Raw genomic sequence first — 13,790 nt, 5'->3', positions numbered from 1 at the left:
GCGGCGCGCGTCTAAGCCCCCGAGCCCCACCCCCGCCGCCGGCGCGCTCTTCTCCCGGGGGCGTCTGTCCGGCAAGCCGAAGCCCCGCAGGAATCTGCAGAGGCGCCCCAAGGTGGCCACTGGCCCCAGGGCGCCCTGAAGGGACGCTGGGGGCGGGAGTGCCCCCCCTCCGCGCGGAGGTGCTGGGGCAGGAATGTCGCCTGGACGTCCGAGCCAGGTCCCGGAGCCCGGGTCACCGCCAGGCTGGAAGGCGGTAGCCGCCCCGCGGGGGGAGGGGACAGCTCGGCGCCGGCGGGAGATCCCACCTGTGCGCGCCGGCCAGTGTCTGCCGTCCAGCCTTCAAGCAGCAGCGCTCCGGCCCCGCCAGCGGCCTCCTGACCCAGGCCGCTTGAGGCAGGGGTGGGCGCTTGTGAGGGGGTTCAGGGGGCTGTCCCGCCGCTGCGGGAATCCCCGGGTCCCTTGGGAATGAACCCCTCGGCGAGCAAGTGGCGGGATGGGCCTGGCCGGACTCTGGCCCGGGGACCGTTTCCTTGCAGACGGGGCGCCCAGGATGCTTGAGGAGACTGAGGCCGCGCCCTCGGCGAGGGGCTCCTCTCTCGGCCAAACCCGAGAGCCAGCCCGGCGGCGGCAGGTGGCACTGAGTGGAGCGGACGGCGCAGGGGCTGCAGCGGCCCCGGTGGCCAGCAGAGGGCAGCAGAGGGCAGGGAACCCAGCCCGAGCCCTGCCGCCTCCTCCCTTCCCAGTCTCAGTTTCCCCACTTGCCAACGGGAGGGGCAGACCGCGGGATGTCCAGGGTCTGGGGTGCACATCCGGGATGCACATAGAGGGCTCCCCTAAGCTGATGGCAGGCATTGGGGGACTACAGCTACATGCCCCTCCCCAGCTCCTTCTTTACAATGGGGCAGGGCAGGGGGGGCCCAATCCCCGGTCCTTATCCCTGGTCAGCGTGTGGGGCTAGGCCAGGCCAGGAAGTGACCGGCAGGCCCTTCCCACAAGCCACTGCCAACGGGGAGGGCAGCTTCCTGCCTGCAACTGCCCCCCACCCCCATCTGGGGCAGGGACAAATCCTGACCTCTGCCCCAGGGGAGCAGCCTGTTGGGGCCCCTACCTGCAGTTCCAGCTTCTCTTCCCCGCCCCCACAGGCAGCCTGCCACAGGGGTTCCCCTGGTGCCGCAGCGTACTCAGTACCCCGTGCTGCCCGCATGTGCTGTCCACCACACTGCCCAGACACCCCTGCAGCCAGAAAATGAAATCCCAGGGCCTTCAGGACCAGGCTCCTTTGACCCCCCGCCCCCGTCCAGGTTTCAGACCTCAGCACCCCCTACTCTCCACCCACCTTGGCCTTTTGGGGGTCAGGGAAAGCTCCCTGGTGCCGTGCCAGTCAGGTAGCAGGGGGAGAAGGAAGCTGGCAGGCACAGGCAGAGTGGTGTGGGGGAGGGACCCTATCAGGACAGGGAGGCCTGTGTGGCGGGGGTGGGGCGGGGTGGGTAAAGCTGCGGGGGAGGGCACACACCACACGATTCAGCACACGCCATTCTTGTCTTCCTTTCTTTACTGATCGCTGACCCTCCCAGAGATGCAGGCTGGCCGGCTTGTCCTGGCGTCCCCGGACCCGGCTCCAGCACAGTGCAGGCTGTGGGTGATGCACCTGCACGGCCCAAGCCAAGGGACCTCGGTGACAGAGGAGGTTTGGGGGCTCAGAGTTTTCCCTCCAGACTGCAGGAGGCCCAACCCCTGGCCTCTCCCAACCGCTGTCTGGGACAGAGGATCCCACGGGGGTTTTGTCGAGGTGGGGAGGGAGGTCCTCAGAGGTCCCTGGGAGCCTGTGTCTTAGATCAACTCGCCACATGCACCTCCACTAACTCTCTCCCACTCTCACCTTCACCCCCCCAATGCCTGCTCCAGTGTCCACCAGCCTCCTCCTCCAGGCAGTCTGCCCGGACCAGCCCACTCCCACCTGATCTCTGCTTTCCAGTTTCTAACCCAGCCTCTGCACTATCCTGATGGCGTGTGGGGGCCGGATGCCCAGTGGTTTGATTTCAACACCCAGCCCTTCCACCCCCACCACCGGCACCCAGCCACCCTCCTCAGCCTCCTCCTCGTCGGGCCAGAGCTCAGGCCTGGAACCAGGCCTTGAGGTCCCAGTACACCTGGCCTCGAGGCAAGTGGGGGTATTGGGCGCAGATGGCGCAGAAGCGCTCGCTCCAGTCCTCAAACAGCCGCACACGGAGCCGGTCTCGCCAGGCCAGGTAGCGCCGGTAGCTGCTGGCGTTCACGCCAGCCAGGAAGGAGGCCAGCTCCTGGGCCGAGCCGAAGTCGTCCACGTGTACGAAGGCGTCAGCTGGTGCAAAGGCCTCGTAGTTGGCCCTCGGGGGCCCCAGCACCACGGGAACCGTCCCGGCTGCCAGTGCGTTGCGCCAGAACTTCTCGGTGATGTAGTCTCGGTGCTGTGAGTTCTCGAAAGACAGATAGAAGAGGTAGCGGGCCACGGTGGGCAGCAGGCAGCTGGCGCACAGTGGCTTCCCGTTGGCGCGGCCGAACACGTCCACGCGCAAGTGGGGCGCCAGCCGCCGGTACAGCTGCACACGCCGCTGCCGCGCCTGGAAGTTGCTGACCACCCAGGCCGCCACCCCCTTCTTGGCCGGCAGGGGCGGCGCGGGGCCCTCGTGGGGCTCCAGCCGGCCATAGGGCACGAAGATATCAGAGTCTCGCCGGTAGCTTAGCACCCAGTTAAAGATCCCGCCAAGGCGACCGAGGCCGTGGGTGTGGCTGGGCGACTCCATGGAGGCCCACACCCAGGGCTGCCCCCGCGGCCGGCTGGCCAGGGGTAGGTGGGCCCGCCGGGTCTGCAGCTCGCGGTGGTGGAAGACCACGGCATCCGCGCTGGCCAGCAGGCTGTGGTTGGTGCTCAGGTGGCAGTGGGCCACGCCGTAGCGGGTGCAGGTGTTGCTGGGCAGCTCGGGGGGCTGGTCGGCGAAGGGCCAGTGCCAGATGAGGACGAGGAGCGTGCGCGGGGGCGCGGGGACCCTCACGGGGGCCGGCCGGAATTGCCACAGGAGCCACAGGGTGAAGAGGAGGGTGGCTCCGGCCAAGGCCCCCAAGGCCCGAAGCCTCGGGGAGGGGCTGCACCCTACATGGGACACAGGAAGAGACACTGTCTTCCCGCGGTCGCCCGTGGGCCCCGTCCCCCCAGCCCACAGCTCCCCGAAGATCAGACACTCACCAGCCGTCCCCATCCGCAGCTCCCAGAGTCAGCCACCCAGGGCACCCAGAGATCTCAAATCACAGCAGCCACTGGGCAGAGACGCCGTCCAATCACAGCCACAGCCCCTGCGCAGCCCTGCTGGAGGGAAGCCCTTTCATCTGCTGGGACAGAGACTGCAGGCTATCTTCCTGCCCCCGCCCCGCCCTTGCCCCCGCCCCCGCCCCGAGGGACCTTGGCATCAACCCCCCTCCTCACCCCCCCTCTCTGATCCTCTCGCTGCTGTGGGGAGGAGGGGCACCCTCAGGGCCCAAGATCAGGCCTCCCACCCCTGCCGGGCTCTGGGAGGCCTGGGGATGACCCGCCGGGCAGGCAAGTTGGGGAGATGCCATCGCAGGTGGAGGCGGCCCCTGATATAAGGACCCCACCAAGCCCGCTACCCCGACCCTCGGCAGCGTGGCACCCCTCCTGTGGTGGCATCACCCACTTCCCGCTCAGCGCCTGCTCATGCTGCTCCCAGACCCTCCGGCTGCAGATGTGCTGTGCTTGGCTCTCTGCCAAGAGGCTGAGGTTTCTGTCCTGGGTTCCAAGGGGGCTACCCCACCCCCACCTCACCCCACCTCACCTCCAGGACACCTCATCCTAGAGCCCAGATTCCAGGGGGGCGGGTCTGTGTCCCTGGTCCCGGGAGTGTCAGACCCCATGAGGCCACAGCACAGGCCCACGTGGGGCAGACGCCAGGCTGGGCGTGGCCCCTGGCGGGGGTGCCCTGCAGGACCACTGACCACTGTGCTTTCTTTCCTCACCCAAGGACACGTGTCCACAGAAGTCCCGTGGTCCCGGACACCTGGAATGAGCTGCTGACACCGCCGAGAGGGGATGCAGACAGGGCCTGCCCTCGGGGACTCCAGGCCCTGAAGCCCAGGATGGGGGTGGGGACAGAGAGGGGGCTTTCCAGACTGGAAAGGGAAGGAGTCGCTGTGTCCCTGACGCTGGCAGGTAGGGACTGGCTCCTGGTCCAGGAAAAAGAGGGCAGGAGTCCAGAGGCTTTCTCCTCTCCCCACCCCTACCCTCGGACCAGCCCTGGGGGCCCAGGCCTGGAGGTCAAGTTCCTTCCCCTTCTGCTCCAGTTCCTCTGAGCTGGAGAGAGAGCAAGTCAGCCTGATCCGACTTCCCCTGAGCTCTGACCTGCTCCCCACTCAGCCAAGCTGGTGCCCCGCCGGCTTCCTCCCCCCGCCGCTGCTGGACCCCTCTCGGTCCTGGATGTGGCAAGACAAGGACTGGCCCTCGGGTTCTGCATCCGGAGGCCTCAGGCCGCTCACGTTCTTGAGGTCCTTGGGATGGGGGTCATGGAAGGAGGCGTGAACAGGAACCACGGCCTGGGTCAGCTGCCCCTCGCCATCCTGGGGGCTTTCCGCCACCCCGCGGTCCCCCTCCTGCTTCCCTCTTGGGTGCCTGGGGTTGCTGGCCTCCTCCAGCTCCTGCCTGTTGGTGAGGACCAGACTGGTCTTGGGGTAGGGGTGGGGAGCTGGCGTGGCATCCACGGAGGAGATGGGCGAGCGCAGGAGAGGGGGCCGTGGGCATCTCTGAGGCTCCACAGACCCGGCAAAACCTCTGAGCTGCCATGCGGTGGGGCTTTGCGCAATCTCCCGGGAGGGAGGCAGGCGGTAGGATCTGGCGGAAACCGCCTAGTGGCCTGTGGTGCACCGGCAGCTGCCAGGCCTGACTGCCTAGGGTGGGCACCGGCAGCTGCCAGGCCTGACTGCCTGGGGTGGGCACCGGGGCTCGAGGAGAGCCGGCAGCTATGGCCGGTCTTGGTGCTTTCAGCCGCTCGACGACTAGGGAGATGGCCACAGGGGCCCTGGGCCTTCGGCCGCACCCTGGCCTCTCTGCCCCAGCAGGGGGACCGCAGAGGAGCCACGCCCTGGCTTCCGGCCTTACTCCAGCCCACCTTTCCGTGGGGCGGGCACCCTGCAGTTGGTGAGGTGTGCGAGGAGCCGATCCCGCCTCTGGCTGCCGGCGCCCCTGCCCTTCCTGTTTGCACGGCCAGGCTGGCCGGGGCCCCTGCCACAGGCCTCACCCCTACCCACAGACTGCCCCCTTCCTGGGTGGGAAGCCAAGCAAGCCTCCCACTCTGCCCGGCGTCTGCTGCCCCCCGCCCGCCACACCCCTGCCAGCTCGGGTTGGCAACCACGGGGCCCCTGCCGTGGGAACGTGCTGGCTGGGAAATGGGGCCCCGAGATTTGGTCCAGAAACAGGTCAGAGTGAGAGAGCTCTTGAGCAAAGTGACGGAGACCGCACGAGTCAAAGGGAAAGTGGGGGCCTCATCCTCCCGCTCTGTGACTCACTGGGACCCAGGCGGGCACCGCACGCCAGCACCACAGCCCGTGAGCTTCTGGGAGTCAGGGGCGCACTGTCCCCCCCCCCCACCCCGCAGCCCCGGCCCTGGTCCCCCGCGGGGCCAGCCTCCTGGGGGGCACCCGCTGAAGAAAGCGCAAACTGGAGGAGGCCAGGCCACTGGCCTGTGACCGCCTCTCCCTTGCAGGCAACAGCACCGAGGGCAATGGGGGGCAGACCTGGCTTTAGCCCCAGCCTGGGGGTGCCCCAGGGAGAGAGCACCCGCCCGCCCCAAGGCTGAGCTTGAGCAAGGCGGAGGCCATCCGCGTGCCCAGACGGCCCCCTGGCGGCCGAGCTCTGCAGTCAAACGCTCTACCCCTGAGCTCCGCCCCCCGCAGCAGAGCTCTGAAGCCATCTGTCCCCCGCGGAGGGAGCGCACACTTGACGGTCGAGGACAAGATGAACCGAGGGTTCGGGGAACACCTTCGGAAGGTGGGTGCACAGAGGGGCTCCCAGGCCAGGGGTGTAGCACGAGGGCTGTGCGGGAGCCAGCTGCAGCGGGCGGTGGGGGAGGCGGCTCTTCTTTGGGGAGCCGCTGTGCGCATGGGTGCCGGCCCGCACCTCCCTCCCTTCCTGCCCGGGCCAGGGGCCACATGCCCCTCCTTATGCAGGAGCCGCTGCAGGATCTCTGTGTCCCAAACCCGAGCTTGGCTCAGCTCTTTCTGCACCACACGTGCCCTGGTGGGCGGCACACCTGGCGTGGGGGTGTTGCAGGGGGCCTGGGAACCAGCCCGGCCAGCTACCCCGGCGGACAGGACAGTGAGGGTGACCTGCAGAAGAAGCGCGTCATGTCCTGGAGTCTCCAGATGGAGAGGTTCCCGCCTCGTAGGGGCATGGCTCAGGGGCCACGGCACCCCACATTCTGTGCCCAATGTGCTCTGACCCTCAGGGTCTTGCAGGTGTGGGGGCATCTCCCAGCAGAGGAGTGTCATCTCAGGGTCTGTGCTGGCTGTGGAAATTTGTCCTCCATGCTCAGACAGGGTGCCAAGCCAGTTAAGTTTGGCCAAGGGGCTGAAGCATGGCGAGCTCTGAGGGCAGAGACTAGATCAGCCTTTCGCACCAAGAAGGTCACTCTTGGTACGGCCTTGCGACGGCCGCAGGAGTGGCAGCAGGGGGCACTGAGGCTACAGGTGGTGTGGAGAAAGGTAACGGGCCCCTTGCCCAGGATTGGGGTCTCCAGAGTCCCTGTGGAGATAGGGCTTTCCTGGACCCTAGGCCCCACCTCAGGACAGCCCACTGCTCTCTGGGGCCTATGGGAGAAAGTGTGGTTGTGGGAGTTTAGACAAAAGCAGCGCCTGGCTCTGTCTGGGCTAGCCTGAGGTCGATGGAAGCCAGAGGAAGCATGGGGGTGGGGGCAGTGGGCTGCTGAGCGGCGAAGCACCCTGTGCCAGGTAAGCTGGCTGAGGGAGACCCCACGGCCTGGAGGGGACCAGCCCCGGCCCTCCCTTCCTGGACCCAAACGTTCCTGTCCTGTCTCACTGCAGTTGCTCCAAAAGGGGGGGCCCTCCTGCCTGGGGCCCTGGGACAGGTTGGGAACCTCTGAGAAGGTAGAGAAGGCGGGGTGCCCGCTCTCTACCCAGGTCAGGCCCACGGGAAGTGTGAAAGACACCGGGCCCGACCCCAGTATCAAGGGGAATCTCCCGGCCTGGGCATGTGGCCGACAGTTCGCAAGCCGGACGGCCTGGGCCTTCTGGAGTGAAGCTGGGGCTTGCCATGCCCCATCTTCTCTGTGGTCACCTTCCCTAGTGGCACAGATTAAGTGACCGTGGACAGGTGATCCTTGCCCGTCTGTCCTCACCTCACACACTCCTGTCGTCTCCGCACAAAAGGGAAAGCAGGCTCCCAGCTGAGGGCCAGCCCAAGGCCACAGCCTAGGAGTCGGAGTGGAGGGGAGGGACCTCCAGGGCAGTCTGGACGGGCCCTGGTACTCTCAGGATAAGCCACTGGCTCCAAGCAGGGGCAAACCCATCTCCCCCAGCCCAGCCCACCGTCTCTCCTCAGGGACCATCTGCCCCAAACGGACCTTGTTTTCCCTCTCAGGACGCCTCCCCAAGACACCACCAAGAGCTTCTGCATCCAATCCCCCCACCCCCAACGGGGGACAGGCAGGCCCCACCCCCGCACTCGCCTGCAGGAGAGCCGGCTGCTCCCTGGGCCCCAGAAACTCCTCTCCCCGCTCAGCCTCTGTACCCCCGGTGGCACAGGGCAGCCCCCACTCTGAAGGTCACTCTGCCCTTCCACAGACCTCCTTGCTCCTGGGTGGGTGGCTGGGGTGGGCCATGACCCCCTCCTGACATTCAGGGTCCCTGCTGCCTCTCTCTCCTGGCCCGGCCTGCCCTGCCCTATCGGCCTGTGAGGAGCCTGTGCCCCTCGGAACCCCCTGCCCCCCGTGGGCTGCAGGGGCCCCAGGGCCTCGTGGCTCCCATCACAAGCCCACGCTCAGGGCTGTGCCATGTTCTGCCCCGCCTTCCGGCCCAGACGGCCAGTCGCAGACACAGAGGTTGGGTGCCCGCCACCCTCACACCCCTGCTCTTTTTAGCACACGTGGATTGGGACCTTTCAGGGCGTGGTACCAACTCTAGACCAGTCCCCTCCCCCCCCCCCCCCCCCCCCCCCCGCCCATACCACGCTCCTCCCCTACTTGAGGCAGAAGTTTCGGTAGGGGTGAGGCCTACAGGAGAAAGAGAGCAGGAGGAATCTTGTGTTGGTAGAAAAACAAAGCCGCTCTTCCCCAGCAGGCGGTGAGTCCCCCTCTGCAAGCAGAAGCAGGAGTGCGGAGATGCCCCCGCCATCTCTGGGAGGGCCGGAGGAAGCCCCAGGCCTCCACTCCAGCGTCCGTCCACCGTGGCCCTAAACGGTGGGATGGAGGTCAGTCTCCAGCACACCAAGATGACAGGTTTGAAATGTATTTTAATCGTTGTCAGGATTCCTCATCCTTGCCTGGTCTCACGGTTCTCCCTGTCCCCTCATTTGGGGGTAAGGACTCGACAGGACAGGTGCAAGAAGAGAAGGTCCCGGCAGAAGGGTGCTAAGTCTCCTCCGTAAGGGGTTCCCGCCCCCACCCCTCTGGTGCCCTGGCCCAGCCACAAGCACACCCACTGCGAGAACAAGGTCTCTTTAACGGGAACCGGTGTGCCCTGCCCCTCCCCACCCCAGGGCCGTGCAGTCCTGGAGAAGGGAGAGGCAGCCTTCAGGTCACTGTGGCAGGGGCGCGGACAGCGAGGAGTGGTCGAACAGCGGATTCCGGACCTCCATCTCTCCGGTCTGTGGAGGCCGAGGTAAGGCAGGCGGGGCATGGGGCGCACGGGGCAGCCCCCACCCCGCGGGTCCCCACCGCCGCCCCCGCCGCCCCGCCCCGAGGGCTCCTGCCGCGGGACTCACCGGGGCCAGGCCCGGGCACTCGTAAACCGTGAAGTCACCGTCTTCGTTCTCCTCGTCTGAGGACAAGGACTCCAGCTCCTGGGGCGGCTCTTTATGCCTGGGTAGGGGGCGAGATCGCTAGGGCCTCCCACACCCTCCGGGCGCCAGGGGCTCAGACCTCCCGGGGGGCTCGGCGCCCCTCGGCCAGAGCCGGGGCGGCGCAGGTGGGGGCCCGGGTGCCGGGGTGCCGGGGTGGGGGCCTCTCACCGCTCCAGGCACCGCATCTGCTGCCTCTGGTGCTGGTAGTGGTACATCTCGGCGCTCTGCGCGAGCCTCTGGTCGCCGGGCTGCGCGGGGAGAGGGCGGCGGGGGTCAGGCCGCGGAGGCGGGGGCCGGAGGGGCGGGGCCGGGGCGGGGCCACGCACCGAGATCCCGGGCGCTGCGGGGGAGCCGGGCGCCTGCGGGGCCGCGTAGTCGGCCTTCTGGGTCAGGCGGACGTCTCGCTGCAGCCTGCGGGGAGCGGAGCCTGAGACCCGCGGAGCGGCCGCCCGCGGCCACCCGCCGCCGCCCACGGCCGGGCGCGCCCCGCGCTCACCTGCACCAGCACAGGGCGGCCAGGGCCAGGGCGGCCGCGCCGGCTACCGAGCACGCCACGACGAGCACTGTGGGGAGGGGGCGCGGTGAGGGCGGCCTTCTGGGCGGGGCCCTGCCTCCTGCCCACCCAGAGACCTACGGACCCTCCAGACCTACCGAGGGCGAGTCCGTCACCGCGCCCGCCCCGGGGCTCCAACGGGGCCACGTGCACGGGCACAGAGGACACAGGGGAGCCCAAGGAGGTGTGGGGCGTGGGTGCGGGGGCTCCTCGAGTGGAGGGGGGGCCCAGGTCGGGGCCCTGGCGGCGCTCTGAGAGCCCCAGGGTGGCCGCTGCAGAGAGAAGGCAGGTTAGAACACTAGGACCGGCCAGGGGTCAGGCCCCCGCCGGGTGTTGGTGGGGAGGGGTGGGAATGGGCTGGGTCTCACCGGGCTCCAGCGGCCGCTGTCCAGCTTCAGGCTGGGGCTGAGCCGTGAGCATGGAGTGCCGTGGCTCCTGCCGGGCCAGCTCGTGGGCCAGGAAGTCAATCTCATCTTCCAGTCTGGGCCTGGGCAGGCTCTCCCCTGGAGACGGTGAGGGCCCATCAGGCAGGTGGAGAGGCCCCCAACCCCAACCCAGCCACCCCAGCTGCGGGCAGCCCTCCAGAGGAGCTGGGGTCCATCCAGGCGCCAGACACCTTGCCCAGACCTCCTCCTCCCCCCAGCTTCCTCCCAGGCACGGGTGGTGGCCAGAGGACTAGGTACCAGCCTGCAATCCTGGCCATCCCAAGTTGCCTTGGTGACCGCTGAAGGCAGCCCATGTGCGCAGCAGCTTTCCCAGGCAAGTGGGAGCCGGCGCAAGGGAGCGGAGGTGTCAGGGGAATGCACCAAGGCCAGAGGGCTGCCCTCACCCTGCTTGTTACCCACGCATCACCCCACCCCTTCTCTGCCAAGACAGGCAGCGAGTCTTTAAGAAGAGGGAAGAAGCCCCATTCTGTCCCTGTCCCCACCAGTTAATGGTAGGAACTGAGGGCAGATATCGGGATGGGGCTGGTGGCTGGGCCCCCCGCTCCCCGGTCCCAGCCACAGCCCCACAATCCAGACAGCAGCTCCAAGGACACACTCTACACAGCAGGGAAAGAGCAGAGCGCCTGCCGCCTTCTGAAGCAGGCCCGCGGGGTCTCCTTCCCCAGCCCACCTCCTGCCAGGAACGCATTCCTCCTCTGGGAAGGTCCTCCTGCCCCAGCCGACTTCTCTCTGTAATGCTCCATCCCACCTGAACTCACTGAGGAGCTGGCCGTGCAGACCTTCTGGGCTCAGGCTGGCAGGGAAGGCCCATGGATTGCACAGTGTGAGGAAGCCGTGGAGAAGTACACATGGGGCAGGGAGCCAGGGTAGCCCGGGGCGGGGGGGATGGGGGACTCTGATTCTCCCTCTCCTGCGATCACCCCAGCATCTCACGCCAAACACCCCTTGCCCTGATAGGGGCTAACTGCCCCACGCCTCAGCCAGCTGCCAGGCTCTGGGCTTGTGCTATCTGGAAAGATCCCTGGGCCCCTCGGAGACATAAAGGGCTCCACACACCAACAATACTCGGGGTCTGAGGCTGAGTGACAACCGAATCAGGGCAGGGGAGGGGGAAGCACATCTTTCTCTCCCATACCCACAAGCCGGCGTGTCCTGGGCACACAGTGTCCCTGCGGGTCTTCCTGGAAGGGCTGAAGGCAGGGCCCACAGACATGCGCGCCGGGGGAGCACCGCGCCCGCCTCTTCAGGGCACAGTCCAGGCTCCCAGGACAGGCAGCTGCATCTAGAAAGGAAGCAAAAGGCAGAGCCAGATCACGGCCCTGCTTGGCCCAGCCCTGGCAGAGGCTGTCCTGCCTGGCAGCCCCTCCCCCCAGAGCTGACCCAGTCTGGCCCGGCTCCGGCCATTGTTCTGGGCAGGCCCTTCCTCCCGACAGCCAGAGACGAGGACCAGGAAGACAAGCAGTCCCCACACTTATCGGAACTCCCCTGCCCCACCCACTCCCGAGAGTCCACTCTCCAGGCCTGAGCCAGCCCCGTGCGGAAGCGGTCCTGTCCAGGGCCAGGCAGCCCGGGAGGTCCTGCCTCCTGTCTCAACGTGCCCTCCATCCAGGCTGGGAGCCCTAGAAGGCGAGGCCCGGGTCTCTTTCTGCCTCCGGGGGAGCCGCACACGCTGTCCACCCAGCTTTCCCACCACCTCGGGGCCGCCCTGCAAGTCCCATCCTGTCTCCCCACTCCCTACAGCAGAGCTGGAAGGTGGCCCGGAACAAGGGAAGACAGGCCCTCCTTCCTGTGTCTGGTCTCCGGAGCACAGAGAAGCTGCTGGTTTGGGGAGACCAAGGATGGGGTCGGCACATCTCACCTGGTTGAGATACAAAAACCAGGCCAGGGTCACTCCCGCAGTCATGCTGCCGGGGACTGGGGGGTCCCTGGGGCTTTGGCCCTGGCCAGGTCCCTGACTTTGGGCCCAAACTGTGGTGTCCTGTATAGATGGCCAATGGTTCTCATCCCAATGCTGGGGGATGGAAAACAGTAGCCCTCTATGCCTCAGTTTCCCTTCTGGGATACAGAAGGTGAGCTGCCTCCAAGCTAGGGAATGCCCTGAGGCTGGAACACTGGTCCCAGTTACAGGGCAGCAGAGTCAGAGAATCTAGGAAGACACCAAGCAGGACTGTCAGTCCTGGTTGAGGAGGCTGGGCTGGTGTGTCTCTGAAGGCCCAGGACTATTCCTCTCAGCATAGCCTCAGCCCGCCCTGCAGGAGGGCCACTGGGCCCAAGGTACGTGGGGGATCAGGGAGTGCTGGCTCTGTCCTTCTCCAGACCTTGGCTGGCCTGCCTTGGTTTCCTTGGTAACCTGACACTCCCAGCCTCCTAGCTGTAGGCAGGAAACTCCGGCAGCCCTGGAAGCAGGCAGCAGCTGGCGGACTCCCATCCAGGGAACCCCCACCCTGTACTACCTGGGTCAACAGACAGCAGCATCAGAGAGCGGGGCTAGTGGGCTACTGAGCCGTTCAGCCTAGGCCAGCAGATCAGTCTGGACCCCATCCACGAGCCAGGGTGCTTGGGGAGTCAGGCAGTCCCCGCTCAAGGTGCTGAGAACCCAGAGTGCGCAGGCCAGGGGTTGGTACCTAAAGCACCAAGTTGGTTCCAGGTTCTGGGTTCCAGAGGCCTCCCTACACTCCCCCGCCCCCAGCCTAGAAAGACAGGGGTGCTGCCTGGCTAGTCTGCGGAGAGAGCCACTCCAGCCTCGGGGTGCAGGAAGAGATCCCAGAACAGTGGCAGCCGGAGAGTGGCTGGCACCACACCCTGCATCTGGGAGAGTCTATAATGCTAATGAGCAGCGGGGAGGGCACCTGGGCACCTGGCCACCCCCGCGCTCAGCCCAAGGCTGCTCTGCCTTTCCTCCAGAGGCCCCACCCTGCCTGCCCCGGAGCCAGGTTCTCTGCAGGCAGCCTCCATTTTCCTCGGTCAGCCACACTCCAGTCTCCCGTGCGGGGGTGCTGTGGCCAGGAGGAGACCACACACACAGAACCACAAGGCCCAGGCTGGCATCCCACTGCGTCACTTCTTGGTACCTGTTTTCTCATCTGTAAAATGGGCTAAGAATAGGCCCTCTCCTATGGCCCTGCCAGAAGTGAATGAGCGGTCTCCCAGTTCAGCCCTAGGGTGGGGGTGCATTTGGGACTCTGGGTTCCTGCAGACCTTCTGGCCTGGAGCCTCAGTGCCCCTCTGGGAAGCAGGGCGGGTCTCCCAGGACCCTGGGCCCCTCAAGGTCTGCCCCCAGTGCAGAAGAGGGACCTGGAGGGCAGCACCTCCTGCCTCCACTGAAGCCCCATCATGCCCCCAGGCCTGGGACAATTCAGACCCTCAGGGCAGCAAAACAAGGTTCGTGCCCAACACCACCTGAGGCCTGGGGACAGGCAGCCCAGTGCCGCGACCCCGACCCCAGGGCAGACACCAGCGGTGCGGCCGGCAGGCTCCCAGGGCCGGGCCCGCACCCGCGAAGCCCAAGAAGCGCCCACGCAGAGACGCGCCCAGGACCGACTCCCCGCGGCGACCCCCTCCCCAAACAGACACACAGCGCAAGCCCACGGCCGCAGAGACCAAGACAGGGCGCGCGTGAACTTCGGGGTCGCCGCCGGGAGCCCAGGAGCGGCCCTCGCCGGCGGAGCCCTCCGTGGCCGGCGGAGCCCTCCGTGGCCGGCGGAGCCCTCCAGGCCGGGCCTGTTTACCCCAT

At 67.1% G+C, this 13,790-nt stretch overlaps 2 protein-coding genes across 5 annotated transcripts; both read right to left on the bottom strand.

The window, feature by feature from the left end:
* Window positions 1–1,526: 1,526 nt before the first annotated feature.
* Window positions 1,527–4,459, bottom strand: FUT7 (fucosyltransferase 7). Of its 4 annotated transcripts, none has more exons than XM_059410252.1 (3): window positions 4,391–4,459; window positions 3,224–3,363; window positions 1,527–3,130 (listed from the first exon to the last, which is right to left on the bottom strand). In XM_059410252.1, the coding sequence occupies exons 2-3, from the start codon at window positions 3,234–3,236 to the stop codon at window positions 2,115–2,117; spliced, it is 1,029 nt and encodes a 342-aa protein (XP_059266235.1). In that variant the 5' UTR covers window positions 3,237–3,363; window positions 4,391–4,459; the 3' UTR covers window positions 1,527–2,114. The 4 variants fall into 4 exon arrangements, with proteins under 4 accessions (XP_059266235.1, XP_059266233.1, XP_059266234.1 ...); XM_059410250.1 differs by lacking the exon at window positions 4,391–4,459 and adding an exon at window positions 4,009–4,332 and having other exon boundaries at window positions 3,224–3,366; XM_059410251.1 differs by lacking the exon at window positions 4,391–4,459 and adding an exon at window positions 4,009–4,332.
* Window positions 4,460–8,489: 4,030 nt separating this feature from the next.
* Window positions 8,490–10,815, bottom strand: NPDC1 (neural proliferation, differentiation and control 1). The gene is made up of 8 exons (XM_059410249.1): window positions 10,728–10,815; window positions 9,980–10,114; window positions 9,710–9,883; window positions 9,555–9,621; window positions 9,385–9,469; window positions 9,227–9,306; window positions 8,981–9,077; window positions 8,490–8,863 (listed from the first exon to the last, which is right to left on the bottom strand). Exons 1-8 carry the CDS (start codon window positions 10,798–10,800, stop codon window positions 8,795–8,797), a joined length of 780 nt encoding a protein of 259 aa, XP_059266232.1. The 5' UTR covers window positions 10,801–10,815; the 3' UTR covers window positions 8,490–8,794.
* Between the last annotated feature and the right edge of the window lie 2,975 nt (window positions 10,816–13,790).

This window comes from Mustela nigripes, chromosome 9, assembly GCF_022355385.1.
Source record: "Mustela nigripes isolate SB6536 chromosome 9, MUSNIG.SB6536, whole genome shotgun sequence".
Lineage (NCBI taxonomy): Eukaryota > Metazoa > Chordata > Mammalia > Carnivora > Mustelidae > Mustela > Mustela nigripes.
Note: the sequence above shows the minus strand (reverse complement) of the source record. Positions and strands in the feature narration are given on the sequence as shown.